The sequence below is a fragment of the Medicago truncatula genome, chromosome 3 (assembly GCF_003473485.1).
Source record: "Medicago truncatula cultivar Jemalong A17 chromosome 3, MtrunA17r5.0-ANR, whole genome shotgun sequence".
Taxonomy (NCBI): Eukaryota; Viridiplantae; Streptophyta; class Magnoliopsida; order Fabales; family Fabaceae; genus Medicago; species Medicago truncatula.
This window is the reverse complement of record NC_053044.1, coordinates 24,581,757-24,600,593: the sequence shown is the minus strand read 5'-3', so window position 1 is coordinate 24,600,593 and position 18,837 is coordinate 24,581,757. Positions and strand designations below refer to the sequence as shown.

General features: G+C 31.6%; 2 protein-coding genes across 2 annotated transcripts; both read right to left on the bottom strand.

Annotated features, from left to right (window-relative positions):
• Positions 1-263: 263 nt before the first annotated feature.
• Positions 264-4,311, bottom strand: LOC25489022 (aspartyl protease family protein At5g10770). Its single transcript, XM_013604425.3, has 3 exons — positions 4,055-4,311; positions 1,374-1,781; positions 264-1,272 (listed from the first exon to the last, which is right to left on the bottom strand). Exons 1-3 carry the CDS (start codon positions 4,203-4,205, stop codon positions 428-430), a joined length of 1,404 nt encoding a protein of 467 aa, XP_013459879.1. The 5' UTR covers positions 4,206-4,311; the 3' UTR covers positions 264-427.
• Positions 4,312-6,501: 2,190 nt separating this feature from the next.
• On the bottom strand, positions 6,502-13,178 carry LOC25489021 (zinc finger CCCH domain-containing protein 18). Its single transcript, XM_013604424.3, has 4 exons — positions 12,987-13,178; positions 11,107-11,415; positions 9,010-9,070; positions 6,502-7,962 (listed from the first exon to the last, which is right to left on the bottom strand). Exons 1-4 carry the CDS (start codon positions 13,110-13,112, stop codon positions 6,977-6,979), a joined length of 1,482 nt encoding a protein of 493 aa, XP_013459878.1. The 5' UTR covers positions 13,113-13,178; the 3' UTR covers positions 6,502-6,976.
• Positions 13,179-18,837: the final 5,659 nt, after the last annotated feature.

Genomic DNA, 18,837 nt, shown 5'->3' with positions numbered 1-18,837 from the left:
AAATGTTGGGTTGATAGTTGTATATTCTAAACATAAAGTCATTGTATCTGACCGATACTTCACAGATACTTTTAGATACATATCTATAAAGTATTGGAATTATTTTTTTTTTATTTTTAAAAAGTATTTTATTGAATACTTATAGAATATTTGACGGATACGTAGATACTAATAAGATAGTTCACATTTATGTATCAAGTACACGTGCTACATAGTTAAATAGTAATTGTTTGATTCACAACATTATTCATAACATAATCAAATTTAAACCCATAAGGAAGACACCTAAATAGAGTATGTCACGTTACACAATATCATATTTTTTACGACACAGCCCTTTGGATCAATTAACTAATCATTGATCAATTGGATATATGTATTTGTTCAAATAAGAATGAATCGTTGATCAAAATATTCAAAACTATGTTCACTTGCAACCATTTGGTCCAAACCCAATCTTACCACCACCAACATCATAAACAACTTCTAGTGTTCTTTGTTGCACATTCCCAAAGATAGTAATATCACTATCATCTCTATTCGCTGCAAATGCCAAACAAACTTGCCTCGAACTCACAGTGAAAAGTACTCCGTGTGCACCAAGCTCCACGGTGACACCACCACCAAAGACAAAACTAATCTTCGGAACAACCACATTATTCCTCCCTCTAAGATCGTAGCATGTATCTAAAATGGAAAACCCCGAAGCAGCTGGATATTTCGCCATTTCTTTCCGGAAAGCATTACGAAGGCTAGCATAGGTAGATGGTGGCAGCCGTGTAATGACGGTACCAGAGTCAATAATGGCGCCACCGGAGGAGAAAATAGAGGATGATATTGAAAGCTTGGTTTTGGCAATACTGATTCCAACGATGTCAAGACCGTAGAAGGAATTACTACGTGAGATTGTGGATAAGGGAGTGTATTTAACGGTGTTGTTGGCCACCTTATAATTATCGGTAGCTCCAAATGTGAGGTGGCCAACAACGCTGGAAGTAGAAGGAAGACAATAAGAGAAAATTTTGTTGTATTTTTTAGCGGTTTGTTGGACAAAAGAGATTGGATGACGACCAAGGCCTAATATGCCGGCAGACATGCCGAACAGACCTTGGTTGTTTTCCCCACATCCGAGAAAGAAACCATCAATTGCGTCTGTTGGTGTTACTGTTAGTCGTTCACGGCTGAAGTATCCTTCGGAGAAGGATCCGTCACCATAAACCATACCATATTTACATGCTTTTGTTAATGGATAACATGTTGGAGGATCCATTCCTATAAAACAAAATGAAAACATTTTTTTTGTTTAAATGGTATTGATTTTTATACATAATAGTAATTTAACAAAACAAGTAACTATATAGTAATTTATTTACCTGTGGATGAAATGAGTTGAGTGCAATCTGAAGAAGTACATGAAATATTGCAATAAGAAGTAGACTTTGATGGATCAAAAATTTCATCTTGCTGTGTGTAACAAGGACGAGCACAAGGTTGACACTGAGTCCAAGTGAGATCACTACCAGTATCAAAAACAAGAGACAAGTTCCTTTTAGGAGTACCAAGCCCTACAACAACAAAATAGTTCCCTGTTCCAATAAGGTTACCATAAATAGCAGGTAGGTTATCTGAAGATAGCTTGGAGTGAATATAGTTCACCCTTTCTTTATCAAGACTTAGAATATCACTGTGTGTTGGAAGAATACTTGCTTTGCCATTGTTATTCAGTTGGGAACAAGGCCCATGCTTGGGTACCACATCTAATGATGCTTTTCTTTTTGGACCTGAATTCAGAAATCAACAATGTTCACTGGTGTCAACTTATTGTTGGTTAATCATTAGTTTTCCGATCACTATTTTAAAAAATAAATTCTTTGAAATTTTGGTCGCTATTATAAGCATAAATTAACTACATTTTATATGAAATCTAGAAATAATTATGGAAGGGGAGCGGCGGCCTAGTGCCCACGGCTGTAGGGGTCCAAAAAATAATTATGGAAGAGGCGTACATAGAAATACTTGGTTTAAAGGGGTACATATAACGATAAGCATAAAAAGAGCTCAAACATTGACTAGACTTCCGCTCATCAACTGTTTCATCTTCTTTTTAAAACCCATCAGCATTTCATTTTCACACACTTAACTCAGCGCTTTCATTTTCATCCCCTAACATTTCATTAGTCAAAATGCAAAACTTAGAAGTAAAACATAAATCGCAGAAGCAACACCTAAAACACAAAATATCTACTCCTTTATAGAGACCAATTTTTTTTTAAGATGCTTTTGTGTTTCAAATTGCAGCTACCCGGAATTTGTATTTAGATTTCATAATAAAAGTTTTATGTTTGAGACGTCAAATTTGGTCTTCTATTATTTTTTATTAAAGGTTTTTATGTTACTGGGTATGAGGGAAGTATATTTTATACTATTATATAGATTTATGATGACGAATGATTATGAAGCTCTTTGAGAAATTTTAGAGATAATAAATCAATTGAACTATCAAATCTGATAATGAAACTTATATAATGTTTGGTATGTTTACTATCGTTTTTCTTAATTTTATTGGGTTTGATTTGGCCCGCCCAATTTTATTTTATTTTGTTATTATTTTTTATTAATAATAATATATAGGACAAAATGTATTTGACACACGATGTTTTTGAGTAATAACGTAATTGGGATTTCAAAACATCGTATTATCGTGACCACCATGATCAATGCATATCTCATTCACCATATATAAAAAAATAAAAAATAAAATAATTATGATATATTATATAAGGGGTCCCCTTTCTCAAAGTTGACCTAAGACTCTTAAAATGCTAGGAACGGGTTTGGTATAGTATTTGTCTATAGGAGAACAATTAATAATATGCCAAATAACACGTTTGGTCCTTTTAGTTTGACAGAATTTCCAAGTTAATACTTTAAATTTCGAAAGTTTCAATTAGGTCATTTTAGTTTGACATAATTCCTTTAAGTTTCAAATAGGTCCTTTTAGTTTATAAACTATTTCACCGTTACCCCTACTGTCAGTTAATAATTAACTGAGGTTGATGTATCCTTAAGTTGTTGTCTTGGATCAAAACGTTGTCTTTTAAAAGCTCTAGGGTGCCAAAACGATATGTTTAATCGTCACAAATGATCATTCTAGCACTATAAATGATCATTTGTGACCATTAAACGTAGCGTTTTGACACCATCGAGCTTTTAAAAGACAACATTTTAATTCAAGTCAACAACTTAACGGCTACATCAACATCAGTTAAACGGAGACTGACAGCAGTGGTAACGGTGAAATAGTTTATCAACTAAAATGACATATTTAAAACTTTTGAAACTTAAAGGACCAACCTGAAAATTCTATCAAACTAAAAGAACTTAATTAAAACTTTTAAAATTTAAAAGTCTAACTTAAAAGTTCAGTCAAATTAAAAGGACTAAAAATGATATTTGGTCTTAATAATATAAGGTGGAGTTTCACTAAAAAATACGAGGAGGAGAATGACTTTACCAAGAAGTCAAGAGACATTAGAAGCATGTCTCTCAAAGACTTAAAAGACAAAATCTTATCTCAAGTTGGTTGGATTATTTACCCACCAATAATTGTTTTCTATTATTAAAATTATCATAGAAGTTATAAATAAAGGGAAGAGGATAATAATTTGATCAAATTAACTTCACTAGTTACTGGTTGATTCTTATTATCAATAATGCAAAGTAAAAAAATAATGGACACAATATTCTTATTATCATTTTTTTTTGTCAAAAAAATAAAAATAATGCAAAGTAAAAAAAATAATCATTTGAGAGTGATGGTCACAGTATTAACTATAAATTCCTTCAAAAAAAAAATAACTATAAATATCCCTAGATTAAATATAAATAAGTTAATTAGGAGCAACTTTCTAATTAAGTTTTTTTTAAAGAACTTTCTAATAAAGTTATCGTTTAATTTATGCCACTACCAATTATGTATCTACTTTCTAATCAAGTTAACTAATTAAGCTTATAATACATTGGGAGAGGGAAATATGGAAGATTATGAGTTCACCTTTTGTAAAGCTGCAAGAAGATGATGGTAAGAGAGAACTGATGCTAACAAGATGGTATCTTTCCTCCCATGTTGTTTCATTGGCAAATCTCTTCTCCAAAAAGCATAAGAAAAAGAGAGTAACAAGAGAAACTATGAAGAAATGAGACATTTGAGCTTCTGCACACACTCCTTATTGTGTGCTTGGCCTTTATATATTAAACCATTATTAGCGAATTCATCAGTAATTATTGTGTTCCACTCATTCGGATGTTATAAGTTTGAAAGTGTAATTTGGATGTGTAAAATAATTTTTTCCATCACGTTTGATTTTTTAGTTTTTGAGTTTTAACATATTTTGAGTCCGGATTCTAAAGCTCTAATGTGTAAAACATTTTTTTGTTTGGTTTGTTTAGTTTCAATAATTTTATATGCTTCTAGATTCTATAATTTGCACATGTAAAAAAACGTAAAATACATGTTCGAATCATATAATCTAAACGTGTGAATATTTGCGGATTCAATTTGCAAGTCACATGAACATAATAATTGACAGATTAATTAGATAGAAGTTCATGACAAGAACAAGAACAAAAAAACTTAAAACGATAGTATGAGAACAAAATTATATTAACCAAATAGATAATTTTTGGGACCAAATAGTATAAAATACGCTAAATTGTTCTTTTAATCTCTTAACTATTTATTTGGTATCATTTTGGTCCTATAATTAACTTTTGGTCCATTTGAGTCTCTTAAGTTCATCTTGTTGCACATTTTAGTCCATTTTATTAGTTTTAATTCAAAAAATGTTAACTTAATACAAAGGTGACAAGTAAGGGATGATTTGACAAATATATGATGATGACATAGCATTTGTTACATTGTAGAGAGATAACCCAATTATATTAGAAGGGGGGGGAGGAGAGGAAGGAATAGAAGAAATTTTGAAGGATGAAGAGAATAAGAACAAATTACTGCGAAAGAAACGCGCTTCACTTCATTGAATAAACATTGTTGAGTAAAGTGCTTCCTTAGCAGTGATTCATTCGTCTTTCGTTGAGTTCTAAACCTATTATCTCACCATATTTTTATAATATTATTAATAAAAAAAAAGTTACAATTTGTTAATTTGGATATATTAAAAAATAGATATAAATTAAACCATTTTAAATTAGATTGGATCGGTTTTTTTTTTAATTAGTTGTCCAAAACTGAACTAAACCACATATGATTTTATCTTTGAATCATATGAATTTTTGCCTTAAAACCGCACCCTAGTCAGATTTGCCAATCCAATTTCTTCAATTGTGTTTAGCTTATCTAACATATGTTTATACAATTATTTATTTACTCATTATTTTTTAATAAAAAAAATGAAATTGTTTATTTAGTAGTGTCGATGTTTTTTTAATAATATAAATTCATTTAATTTTTTTATTAATTCATAAAATTTCAAATAGTAAAAAAATTTGAAAAAAAAAATGTAATTGTTTTACGGATAATTTTATCACTTGAGGATGATATATAATATTATCATGGTTGCGATCATATGTGCATAGAATAACCGTTTATCATGTATATATCATATTGTATCCTTATCATCTTCTATATCATATGATATGATATCTATATCAGATCATACCCACCCTTAGAGAGATTGTGAGATAGCTCCCTTGTTCATATAAAAGTTGTTTTCATTTTCAACTCTAATTGACAACCTTTTCACAGCTCATGCATGTTTCTATTTTGATAATTTGAGAATTTTATTGAGCTAGAAAAATTTGTTTGAGTATAGGCTAAGATTAAATGTTGGGGAGTTGACAAACTCCAAGGGTGTGTTTGGTTTGCTAAAAAATGAAGAAAATGACATAACAACTTCAGTTGTCTAGTGTTTGATTTGTAAAACTGTTTCAGGTACAGGACAAACTTGAGGCAAGGGACAGGACAAAATCTCATATTTTTGTCCCTCACCAAACCACAACACAACTTTTTGTCCCACGTACAAGTTGTCTAAAATACCAAAATAGCATTTCTTCGGCCAAAAATCGTATAAAATAAAAATTATTCAATGCCATAAAAATTTGTCCTGTGTCTTGTGTTGTGCTGTTCTGTCTTGTATTGTTCTGTCCAATACTTACTGTTTTGCAAACCAAACACACCCCAATATAGAGAAATTTTCAACCATAATTTTTAGTTATTTTTAGAGAAAATTTAAGCTACTATAAAAAAATCATATATGTATACAAATATCCGACTTTTTAATGGTCATTTTACAACTTTGAACTAGCACCTCAAGTGTATATAAATATCCAATTTGATTTGTTCTATATTTTGCATAAGAGAAATAAAAGATAAAAAATAATGCAAGCCAAATTTGTGAATTACTTGAAGAGTCAAAATAACAATAATATGCCTAAAAGAGTCAAAATAATAAACATTATATATATAGCATGTGAACATTAGACTTGATTTGTTCCACTTTAAAAAATTTACTATGTAATTGAAATCATCCAATCTCAAATCAACGATTAAGATTGCCAACTGCGTCAAACCGAATGAAAAGCCCTAATGTGATGTCTACTAGGGGCAATCCTAGACCCATAATTTCACAATGTAAGTGAAATTGAGATGCGAGATTTACAACTTGGACGCGGAACCAAATAAATGCAAAGTCAATTTCATCCAAAATCACATTTGGCAAACAATCGCCCAAACATACAGTAAACCAAGCAAGCAAACTTACGGCTTAAAGAACAGTGTGTAATGCTGACCACTCAGGTAAAAGAAGGGGGAAAATAATACTACATAGCAATCTACTAGTATCTTGGTAGAGTTACTTGCACCTGTGAGATTAGATTTCTTTCTTTTTCTTCTTTTCAAAGCATCTGCATAAGGATCTATTGAAGGCATTACATTATTGAACTGAGTCCTAAGTACTAACTAAAACTTAAGCCATCTCTTATCTTTTTCTTTGCTAACAACATCATCTGAGGCAGAGGCATGAACTGCTTCAGCCTCAGCCAATGCCTTGCGGGTTTGGACTAATTTTTTCATAGCAGCATCATAAACAGGTTTTTCTCTTTTATTTGCTTCTGCCATTTGTTCAAATTTTAGAACCTGCACTTTCAAATCCTTCACATCATTCTCATAAGCAACCAACATTTTTCTATCCACCTTTTTACCTTCACCTGAACCTTTACTTTGCTGCTTCTTCATTGATCCATTGGAAGCTTCACCGTGCATGGCTAGTTGAGTGTTTATTAGCGAGAAGACATCTGGGGCCGATTCTTCTTCTTCTTTTGCGGCACGAATTGCTTCTGCAAATCTCTTCTCGCGTTTTCTCTTACCACCTCTGGTCCGTTTCTTCCTTTGCTTCTCTGTGTTCCCTTCCACTTTATGAGACTTAAGTGCATGATCTAAGGACTGCTTAGGTGGTAGAACCTTCACTGGTATGGGATCAACCATACCCTGACCAGTTAAGCCTAAACCCATTCCTTCTTGGTAACCCATATTCGCCATCATTTTGGAAGCCATGCCTCTGGTATGGTTCTCCCACTTTGCAAATATAGCAGTTTCGGTTTGAACGCCTTTCTGTAAGTTGGTACTATCCATAAATCCTAAACCCTGTGGTTCCTCTTCCTCTGAGCCGCTGTAATCGGATTGTTCTAAGCTGGAATCACTATCTATGTCACTCATATCTGCATACTCAGATAATACCATATCTTGTGCACCAAGCTTCACAGAACTTCCATCATCTCGGAAAACAACTTGTCCAACTCCAGCTTTTTCGTCCCATGACTCAAGCTCGGCTGCTCTCCAAATGCCTGCATTTGCATTTGAGACTGCCCATATACTTGACCCAGCAAGGGACGGCTTCCAAATTGTTGGAGCATATTCCTTAAGGGAAGTCAGTTGAACATCAACTCCTGTAAACATAGATATTACAAAAGCTATTACATACATAACAAAATATATGAACGCGATCACTAAAAAATAACCAACAAGCAGATGATATAACTATGGGTAGATGCTATGCAAATATATTGGATCTTAATATTATCTCTTAGTATCTCAAATCATCTCTTAGAGCTAACTTCAATATTTATCAATTATTATCATGACTATTTTACCCTGTTTGAACAGTATTAGGAGTTTTGCTCTAGAATAAATAAGGTTTAATACTAAGTTTATGTATCCTCACTCATCAAACTATAATAACAATTCCGTGTCTATAATTTTTCTTCTCTTCCCTCTTTATCTGAAATCCTATAACCTCAACAGGCATAAAACAGCAACCACACATTTGAAAATATATGCATGGTGTATTAGGATCACAATCAGAAACATCCAAACCAAGAGTAAATATCCAGTTTAGAGAAGAGGGGGCCAAAAATAAACAAGGGGATTCCATGGCATCTAACTCTTCATATTCTCAAACAGAAAGAAAAAAGCAACTGAATTAAGAGTACTAAGTCTGTTATTTGTTAATTTTGTTCATTCTTAGCCTGAATGAGTGAAGCATTTCACCCCCAATGCCACAAACATTGAATTGGAAAAGGATTACCATTTTAAAAATAAAGTTCAAACAAATAGCAAGCAATGAACCTAGATGAAATTAAAATGTAGATAGGAATAACTATACCACCCTCCTATAGATTCAAGTACACAAACCACCTAAAATTTTTTCAAGATGATAAACAAAATTTATATCTCATAATGAAAAAGTTTTCCCTTGTGATGATAACCATAGTTATGTATAACGATAAAGGAAAACTTGGACACCAAAAGTTTATTCACATAAACTAGCTCTCGGATCTGAACAAAGACTTGACTCAACAAGAAATCAAAGAAATAACGGTCCATATACTCAGCGAATATCTGCACTTAAAAGTGCAAGTATCACTAAAATTTAGTGAAAGAGCTTATTACAACGAGGTCTGTGTGATTTCTCTTCTAATCTATTAGCAGCTTACCATGGGATAGGCGACAGTTACTACCAAATCGACATCGTTGTTGTAAAAAGAACTTGCACATCTGCACTTTGGTGTTCTAGTGTTAGTAAATGTCATGAAAAACAATTGACTTCATCGAATAATCTAGAACCTAAATTTTGAGGAATTAAAATGCTGAGATAAACATCTTCAAAGAAGTAGCAATTCCATATCTACTTCACACACATATTATCCACATAATGTTCAATCAGAATGATTTTTCTTGTTTTTCATGGTATTATAAGGTAATTAATGGCAGATGAGGTTACTATGAAATCCTTGACAAAATATATGACCGAAATGTTAAGACGACGAAATATGAGACACAGAATAACAAAGACAAAAACCAATATGGCACAATAAAGAGTGTTTACACTTCCAGATTTTACTAGCTAAGAATAGTTCATTGATGGGGGGTGATTGGAACCTCTAAAACAAAAAGAAAAAAAAATCAAGTTCATTGAATAAAAATTATTGTGAGATTTGCCTGAAATTTTACTAATTTAATAACTTAAATCATTTACAAAAGAATGCTACATGTAGTTTGTACTCCCTCTGTTCCTTTTTAAGGGTCGTTGTTTGACCATGTGCACCATTCACATAATCTAATTTGATCATATTTATTTATTAATATATAAAACAATGTTAGCATATAAGATGTTGTTCAATTTGTTTCAATGAATATTTTCAAAATATCAACTTTTATAATTTTTGGTGATAGATAACTAAAGATATTAGTTGTCAAAGTTGTGCATTGACATGTGTGAAGTGGTCAAAAACGATGCTTAAAAAGGAATGGAGGGAATAATACTTCAAAGATGTACAGAATGTATCGTATTTTCATAAAAATGATTTCTTCTAGTATCTTACTTCCAAAAACCAAAAAAAAAAAGTTGGAATTTGAAAATAGCAGCAAAAAAAAAAAATACAGCGTGTCAGAGTTTCAAGAGTTGGGTCAGGGACTCAGGAGGACTACCAATCTACACTAACAAAACACTCGTATAAGCAATATGTCAGATGAGTTACTAAGGTACAAATTCAAAGTATGATGACAAGAACCTAAACTATTGAAACATCAAATTAAGAATACATGTCCCCTAAGCTGCACGATTGTAGCATGCTTCAAAAAGATATGAAATAATGACATGCAGAAACTTCCATTTTCTAAGAAATTTTTCCAATTGTCAGCAAGATATTGGTCATTTTTAAGATTGGCCTATTTAAAAGTCTAACTTGACATAAAAATCATCTAAAACCCTATTTTGCAATAAGAACTTTCAATAAGCATATATGTTCAAGTCTTTTACATAGAACAACAAGATTAAATCTTTAAGAGGGTAAAGAAGTATATGATTTTAACACATGAAAAACTAATACAATAATAGTAGTACTAGTAACAAAAAGAATTATTTTATTATTTACATTTACCTAAATAGATTTAGTCCTATAAGTGATTTTATATGATATGTCAAAATATGCCCACTCACACAAGAACCCTTTGGATTTCAATAAGACCGTCTATATTGTGCGTAAATTCAACTTTTAAAAGAATAATTTGGACCACAAGGATAAAAATCTAAAACACTTGGACACCATACCCTGAATAACTATCCCAAAAGCTAAACTTGTGACTTGTGAGGACTTAACACATGAACGTGGTTTTATATAGTCTCATAAGGACTTAATGACACTTAAACTAAGACAACATTTAGCTGACCATTTTCCTTTTTTGGCATGGGGTAAAGGTGAAGAGGGTAATGAGGGTATTGGAGACAACATATATGACCTAATCATTTGCTTTTTTCTCTACTTCTAAATAAATCTAGGGAAAATTAGAAAGCATCATATGCCTGTGTTGCCTAATTTCCCTTCTATATAAATATTACATTCATTTCAAAATTTGGCGAACTGTTGATTTTTCAGGCTCCCTTATTTTATTTTTATTTGTTATAGCAGCGGAAATTAAGGGGTACAAAAAGTATATTGGTTAAAAATATAGTATAGAATCCTTCAATATACATTTTGTCGCCAAAATAGACGAAAAAATAGATACACTTGACCCAAAATGATTTTACATACCAGCATATTTTCAGATGTAGGAGTAAGAAAAGAAATCTTCGCCACTGAATTATCCAATTGCATCACTTGACCATTGTACCAACGCCCATCTTTGTAACGGAATCTACATTTAGATCCAACAGAAAAGCTTTTTTCTTCTAGCGGCTCTGGTTCAACATCTGCAGGATCAAGTGGCTCCACTTTCTCTTCTTCAGCAAAAATATCAGTACTGCACAGCACTGTGTCTGCTTCGGATAATAATCTCGCACGCTTTAGATGAAGAAGTCCTTCCTCGGCATCCTTAATTGCCTGAACAAGTTCCTCGTGAACCTGGGAATTGAACAATTTTAAGATTCAGTCTAAAAACAGCCTCGGAATTCTTTGAATGACGGTCATAATCATGGTAGTTAAAATCAAACACCAAGCCATATCAATTGAACCTATGTTTTGCACCAGTTTCTGCAATCTCAATCCCATGTGAGAATACAATATTTTGTGATTGAAGATGAATCGCTTGCTTACTTCTAAGAGCACAATGAATCATGTCATACCATCCATTCTAGAATAATTCAACAAAAGCATGTTGGTGGGTCAGGCTGGGGTGAAAACAATTCACCCAGTATATTTAACCCACCCAGACTCGTATAAACAAGGACACCATGAATACGGAAAATAAAGAGAGAGAAACAAAACTGAATTGGTATATTATTTGAATGAATCTGTTATGAATTCTGAACATGGATTTTGTTTATATGCAGAATGGATGACAGATGTACATGACTAACCACCTAAACTAGCTTAGCTAAATAAACAAATTTTAATTACTGAATTACAGACTTAAATTAGCCTTTCGAAACTGTCTTCCTTCCAGCGACCACAACTCGGCTATTGAGTGTAACCAAGGCTATTTAGATTGACTTAATTGAGTTCATATACAGGCATAAGCACTTGTTAGACTGTTTGATAAAGCTTATGACATGTCCATAACCTATTTTCACCTCTTTTTTCATAAGCTGTCCAGTATAGTTCATGAAAACAGTTTCCACTATAGTTCATGAAAACAGTTTACAGCTTATATGAAAACATTTTGACTTTATTTTGAGTCTCTTTGGATTGGCTTATTTGAGATTATCTACCAGCATAAGTTTTGTGGGACTGTTTGGGAGAACTTATGAAAACAGCTTATGACATTGTTCACAAGCTGTTTTCAGCTTATTTTCATAAGTTCTCCAAGATAGCTTATGAAAACAACTTATACATTATACGAAAACAATTTAACTTTATTTTTTGCTATAGAGATATCTTATACATAACCGCTTCTCACGATGAGTGTGTATTCTATAAGCTACAAATAAGCTCTTTATCCCAACCGGGCCTATATCTTTTATCATATGAGACCTTACACATCCGCACTTACATGTTACATTGTTATAAGCGCTTAATTAAGTTGTTTATCCAAACTGAGCTAACATATAAGTATGACCTAAAGTAGCACAGCAATAAACCCTAAAGGTTCCGCTTCTAGAGATGTCATAAATCTGTGAAGCACAGACACTTCTCGGATTAGGTGTGTCCAAGTGTCCGACACCGACACAACAACCATGATTACACTAAATTATGTCATTTTCTCAAATTTCTCAAATTATTATCCATGTCCACGTGTCGGTGTCCGTGTGTGTCCCACGTCCATGCTTCATATGTCATAATTGACTCATGTTTGGTTGCTTTCGAGTAGAACTTATTCTACATGAATCTAGGGTTTGTAGCTTCTGATTCTAGAATTGATTCTTGCGCGCAATTATTTAGTACAATCATTTCTACATGAACGTATCCAAACATAAAATACACCAAACAAAACCTAATAAATGGAGAATTAGATTCAATATTGAAATTGAAGATACCTCGAGGAGTTCAGAATTGGTTGGATCAAGGAGAAGAGCATGATCGATAGCAGTGAGAGAATCTCTTTGTTCATGTAATTGAAGTTCCAGTTGGTTTTCAAGAACTCTCTCTTCTTCGCTACCCATTCCTGTTCCACCTCACAATACAAACCAATTTTCCTTCTTTTTCTTTCTCCCTTTCTCACTTTATTAAATTACTTGTTTTTTGGAAAATTATTTTAAATGGATTTTTGTATTTATTTTTAAGTGATTAAGACTTGCTCTAATTTGATAAATAATTTATTTAGTAAAAAATAGTTAATGGATGATAAATTAATTTGTAGTGGATAAATAATCTAATTGAACTAGACCAAAAAAAAATATAAACTAAATAATCTAATTGAATTTTTAGTAAAATTAAGGATTGAACTAACCTATAAATAAGAAATAATATAAAAAATATATGTTAATTAATATATTTTTCAATTAAGATTCAATGTGAAAAATTGGAATAAAATATGATATGTTATAAGCTTTTAAGTTATAAGTTACTTGAATTAACTTGTCAAAAAACGTTACAAGTTGGTAAAAATAAGTTATAAGCTTATGAGAAAGTAACGGTTACGAAACAAATCTTTTATTGCCAAATAAATTTATAAGACATAAGCTATAAACTCAAAAAAAATGTTTTGTCAAACAAATCCAAAGAAATATAAGTGTTTTTTTATAGCAAATATAGTTAAATTTTTTGTCAAAACTTTGTTTGATAAACTATTACAAAGAACTTATAGAGTTAAGCTCGAAATTGATTGTAGACGTGTTAGCAACCAAAAAAAATGCTTATAGACATATCATAAGCTATTTTTTACTAGTTCTCTTAAATAGTTTGACAAGTGTTTATGCTAGTTGAAAGTTTAATGCTTAGCAACTTGACTCACATTAACAACCCAAAAAAGACACAAATATAGATTCATACAAATATGCTTCCATCTCAAATATTTAGATAATTGCACTAGAAGATAGTCCCAACACTGTCGTTAAGAACCTAACCATCGAAATTGGTGACGGTTGCATCTTAATTCACTTTAGATCTAGTTTCATTAGCATAACTGGTGTTTTTTATGGACCTAGTCGTGGCATCAACGTCGCATCCTTTGGAAAAGGTGGAGATTTTGCTACAGTTGAAGAGGTACATTGACATGGAAAAGGGAAGTGGGTATGCAAGGAATGTCGCATACGAAGATATTAAACTTGGATGAGTCAAGAACCCTCTGATTGTTGATCAATATTATGATCGTCATGGTATGATAGTGCTAGCAAAGTATTGAAAGTGAGTGATGTTGTTTACCTCTACATATGTTGAACCTCCGAAAGCAAGTGAATGACATCACTTATCTTTTGAAAGCATACAATAAAACACTTCTCATTTTTCGGATTTTGGAATGCAAAAGATAAAATAAAAAATGCAAAAGAGTATTTGTGAGGAGAGAATGACACGATAAAAAAAAACTCACCGACCACAAACGGTTTTGAATCCCTCATGGATTACCCGCACCTCATACACCACAAAGTTGTTGAACGAACCCGACTTTTTCTATTACCTCAGCTTACATGAAGTATCTCCTTCTACCCCTTTGCAAGTCTGAGCTTCAACTCACTCCCTCTATGTCCCACACAAGACCCACCTAGTTATAAAAAAACACACATCATATTTGATTGTACTTTTCTCGACTCAAAATAAGATAATTCATTTATTATATCGTCCTTGTTTTTTCAGTTATAATCATTTGATTAATTAGGTTGAAGTTGGTTTTAGTTTCTCTTAATTGTTGTTCTTCATTTCTTCTTTTGTGAATTCAAATAGTTCCACTCCTGATTTAGTCGTAACTCGTAATTCCCCAAGTTCTACCTACCCCTTTCGTTTTTGTAACAAGTGATTCTTCAATTACCTTTTACAATATTTATTCCCTATTTATGTTAATTCACCAAATGATAGTAATACAAGCTTCCAAACTGCTAGTTAATTATTATTTGACACCTTAAATTTGACTCTGGTATAATAGGAGATGAGATTGTACGTTGATGAATGATAATTGGAGATGAGCTAGTACAAAGGTGGGCTCCACAACACTTAATTGTCGATGAATGAAATCGGAGATCAACTGAGGTCATTTTTAAAAGATCGGAGTAGGAATGAGCAAAATAGAAAGGGAGAAGAGCAATTTTTCATTGAAAAAACCATTGCTTCACTATTTGAGCAACAATCTCTAAAACACCTCATAATGCAAGTTTCTCAGCCCAATTCTATTGTCTCTCATAATAAATGCAAATGGAACCCATGACATATTCAATAACCTATTTACACTCTTGTGACCACAATCTCCCCATCAACAACTGCATCAACTCCTTCCCTTCTCAATTAACTCTCATTTCAGTCACTTGTCCTTATCCTTCCCCAATGTGACAGAAATTCGCTGAACCAACAAAGTGGTCCAACTCTAACACTTCCTGTGAAATATTAAATATTACCAACCCTAATCAAAATACATGTCTTGCATTTCAAATATGTAACTCACCTATCACAACCTACTATTGGAAATCTAAATCTAAATTATATTTAACCTTAGGTTCTTATGTAATATTCCAAATTGAAATATTAATTTTTAATATGTAAGATAATATTATTTTTTTACTTATAGTTATCCGTATATACCATTCTGTTTGTATGCTAAAGTGGATTTGGAGCAACTATTTTTTATTTTACCAACATTATTAGTGGCCATACAATCATAGAGCATTTTTTTTTTTATGTAAATACAATCATAGAGCATTAAACAGGGGTATATGATGGGGTATCATACCACTGCTCTCTTATCCTTTTATATTTTTGGATCGGATCAGATTAGGAGAGCTACACCAACTCATCATTCAAGAAAAATCACCAACTTCAATAAGTATTTTAAGATGGAATTTATATATGATTATCAATAGAATTTTTTTCTTTTTTGAAGAATATCAATAGAAAAATTTGAAACTAAATCCAAATTATAATAGTGCCAAGAGAATATATTCAACCAGAAATCAAACGCTTTGTAGCGAAGAAGTTCTTGTACTCCTTCTTTCCACAATTATAAAATTCTTTTCAAACTTTTCTCTGTTGCATAAATATAAAACTCTTTTTAAAATTTATTTTTTTCACAAAAATACCCTATTTGAAGTAGCATTGAAAAATATAAGTATTGTGTTTTCTCTCTTTTCTATACTATATATAAATGACATACATGATTTTAGGTTGGTATTCTCACTTCTAATTATATCTTTAAACAAAATTATTTATATTGTTGGTGTCATTCAAAAAGATAAAAATGTATATTATATTTGTTATGTTGTTAGTGTTCATTAAAAAAGATAAATTCAGTTTGTTAAAATATAAAAGTGTAAAAAATTTATAGATATACTTTTAATCAAAATCAAAATTCTATTATTCATAATTTAAACGCATCAACGCAGTAAAAAGAGCAGTCATACGGACGCAGAATGTCCATCTTATTGTCCGTGATAATGATAATTGTACGAATAAATGTGTAAAAGTAACACCAATTTTTACAAATTTATTATTACAATATAATGATTGATTTTGTTAGTATTTGTGTTTTATTTTAAGAAGCCAACATGATTGTATTAGAAAAACATATGAACCAAGTTAAGTATAATTGTGCCTAACAACATGTTAAAACAAAGAGTCTAATTACAAGACAAAAAATGGGAAAGCCAACAAGCAGCGTTAATCGAAAGGTAAATTAGGCTTGAACACCTTAAACCATCACTAAAATGCAATTTCATCCTATTAACAATATGATCGATATATATATATATATATATATATATATATATATATATATATATATATATATATATATATATATATATTTTTTTTAAAACTCGGTATCCGATCCAAGAATCGATTAATCCGAGGGAACCAATCCCACCGCCCACTTGCGGGGGCTCCGTTTAAAGCCAGAGCAAGCTCTGTATGGACTTAGCCTACCGAAATTGACACCAGAGGGAATCGAACCTGAGACCTCTGGAGGAGCAAACTCCAAGATCCCAAGTCAACCACTAGGCCAACCCCAAATGGGTTAATATGATCGATATATGATTTTTTATTTTGGAAATTTATGAGTAATCTAAATGGAATCCATCCAAATTATATGAAAACAAGTGCGAACATCCTTCTTTAAAAAAATGACCACCAACAAACGGAATGCAAAATGGAATACAAACATTGTCATAGAAATACACTATAAAAACAGATGATTATTCGACTCCTCCATCACACAACCACCAAAACATAAAAGATAGTCAACTTGAAGAATCCCACGGCGAGCCAAATTATCCTTAATTGATAGTCTATTTTTTAACAATCGTCAAACAAGAAGAGACACTTAGATACACATATGTGTTCCATATGATGTCTTTTGTAGAAGATCGAGGTTGTTGATCATCAAAAGTTAATAAGTTGTAGACTCCTTTTACCGACTGGCCTTGAATTGGATCAAGCTTCCAATTTCAAACATCGTATTCTTACATAACAATATTATCGAACAAAGAGTAACACTCCACAACCAATTCCTCCTCTCAAACAAAAAATTGATATGTTTTCTATCTTTGTTGTAGATTCTTATGATAAGGGAAAAAGAAAATATAAAACATTGACATTTTTAGATAAACAATTAATTAAACTCTAATAGCATAAACATTTATCGTATAAATCCTTATGTGTAGACTACTTTTTGATAAAGGATAAAATTAATTAAATATTTATATTTATTGATAAAAAATTATTCATTAAAATGACGCTGATAACCATTTTACAAACATCCTTTAGAAAATTTAAATTTTGTTCTTTGACGTTATAATATTAAGCTTGTACTACCGGGTTGTTATCACATTAACAATTCAAACTATTTGCATATAATCTATAAACTATTTTCATAAACCGATCTTTTAAACACGTTATAAGTTATTTTCATAAGTTTTTTCAAACAACCTCATAAGTACCTCACAAATATTAGTTCATTAGGAGTTAATTCAAATAGATTATTGCTAGTTTAGACAAAGGAACACCATGATCCATGAATATTGATCATTATTCAACCACAAGTTATTGATAACTATTAACAATATGGATCTTAATAGAGATGGATGTTGCGTATGAGTAGTGGACTACTAGACAAGACAATAATATGAGGCAAAATAAGTTGCACCAAGAGGTTAGAATTTAGAATACCACAAGCAAAAGGCAATGGCTAGTGAAACCTACTACCTTGAAAGTTCCATTTCATGTGGTTTAGGAAACAGACAAATAAAAAATTTCAAATTCTAAATCAAAATGGTAATAGTGTTTTTGCATGTTGCAGGCCTCAAAAGCATCAATTCAAACGACCATTTTGTTGACTTTTCAGGAATCTCCTTGGTTGTATGTATGTGACCATCCCTTTGTATTTGTATTCCCTATGTAATGAAGGTGCTGTGTAGGGTCAGTCCCACATCTACTTGCCTTTGGTTGAATAATTAAATAAAGAATAAGGATGCACCTCCTCTTAAAAGAAGGAAATGTGTTTGATACTTGAATGTATTGTATTTATTTTGACTATAGTTTTAGGTATATATAATAAGAGAGCTTAATTTTTGAAAATGTGTCTTTGTTTTGAAAATTTTGAGTTTTAATAAATTTCAATAAAGCATACTTGTTTTTAGATTTTCTTTTTTGTGGCCGTCTTTGTTTTGAAAATTTTGAGTTTTAATAAATTTCAATAAAGCATACTTGTTTTTAGATTTTCTTTTTTGTGGCCGAAGTTTAAATCACCTT

Bases quoted from the DNA above. Each gene is read 5' to 3' on its own strand.
- LOC25489021 (XM_013604424.3), bottom strand. From the start codon at position 13,112: ATGGGTAGCGAAGAAGAGAGAGTTCTTGAAAACCAACTGGAACTTCAA. The intron at 9,071-11,106 runs GTATGTAAAATC...ACCAAAGTGCAG, and splicing joins CTACATCTGAAAATATGCTG to ATGTGCAAGTTCTTTTTACA. The intron at 7,963-9,009 runs GTAAGCTGCTAA...CTATGTTTACAG, and splicing joins TAACTGTCGCCTATCCCATG to GAGTTGATGTTCAACTGACT.
- LOC25489022 (XM_013604425.3), bottom strand. From the start codon at position 4,205: ATGTCTCATTTCTTCATAGTTTCTCTTGTTACTCTCTTTTTCTTATGC. The intron at 1,782-4,054 runs GTGAACTCATAA...TTCTGAATTCAG, and splicing joins TTCTTGCAGCTTTACAAAAG to GTCCAAAAAGAAAAGCATCA. The intron at 1,273-1,373 runs GTAAATAAATTA...TTTGTTTTATAG, and splicing joins TCAACTCATTTCATCCACAG to GAATGGATCCTCCAACATGT.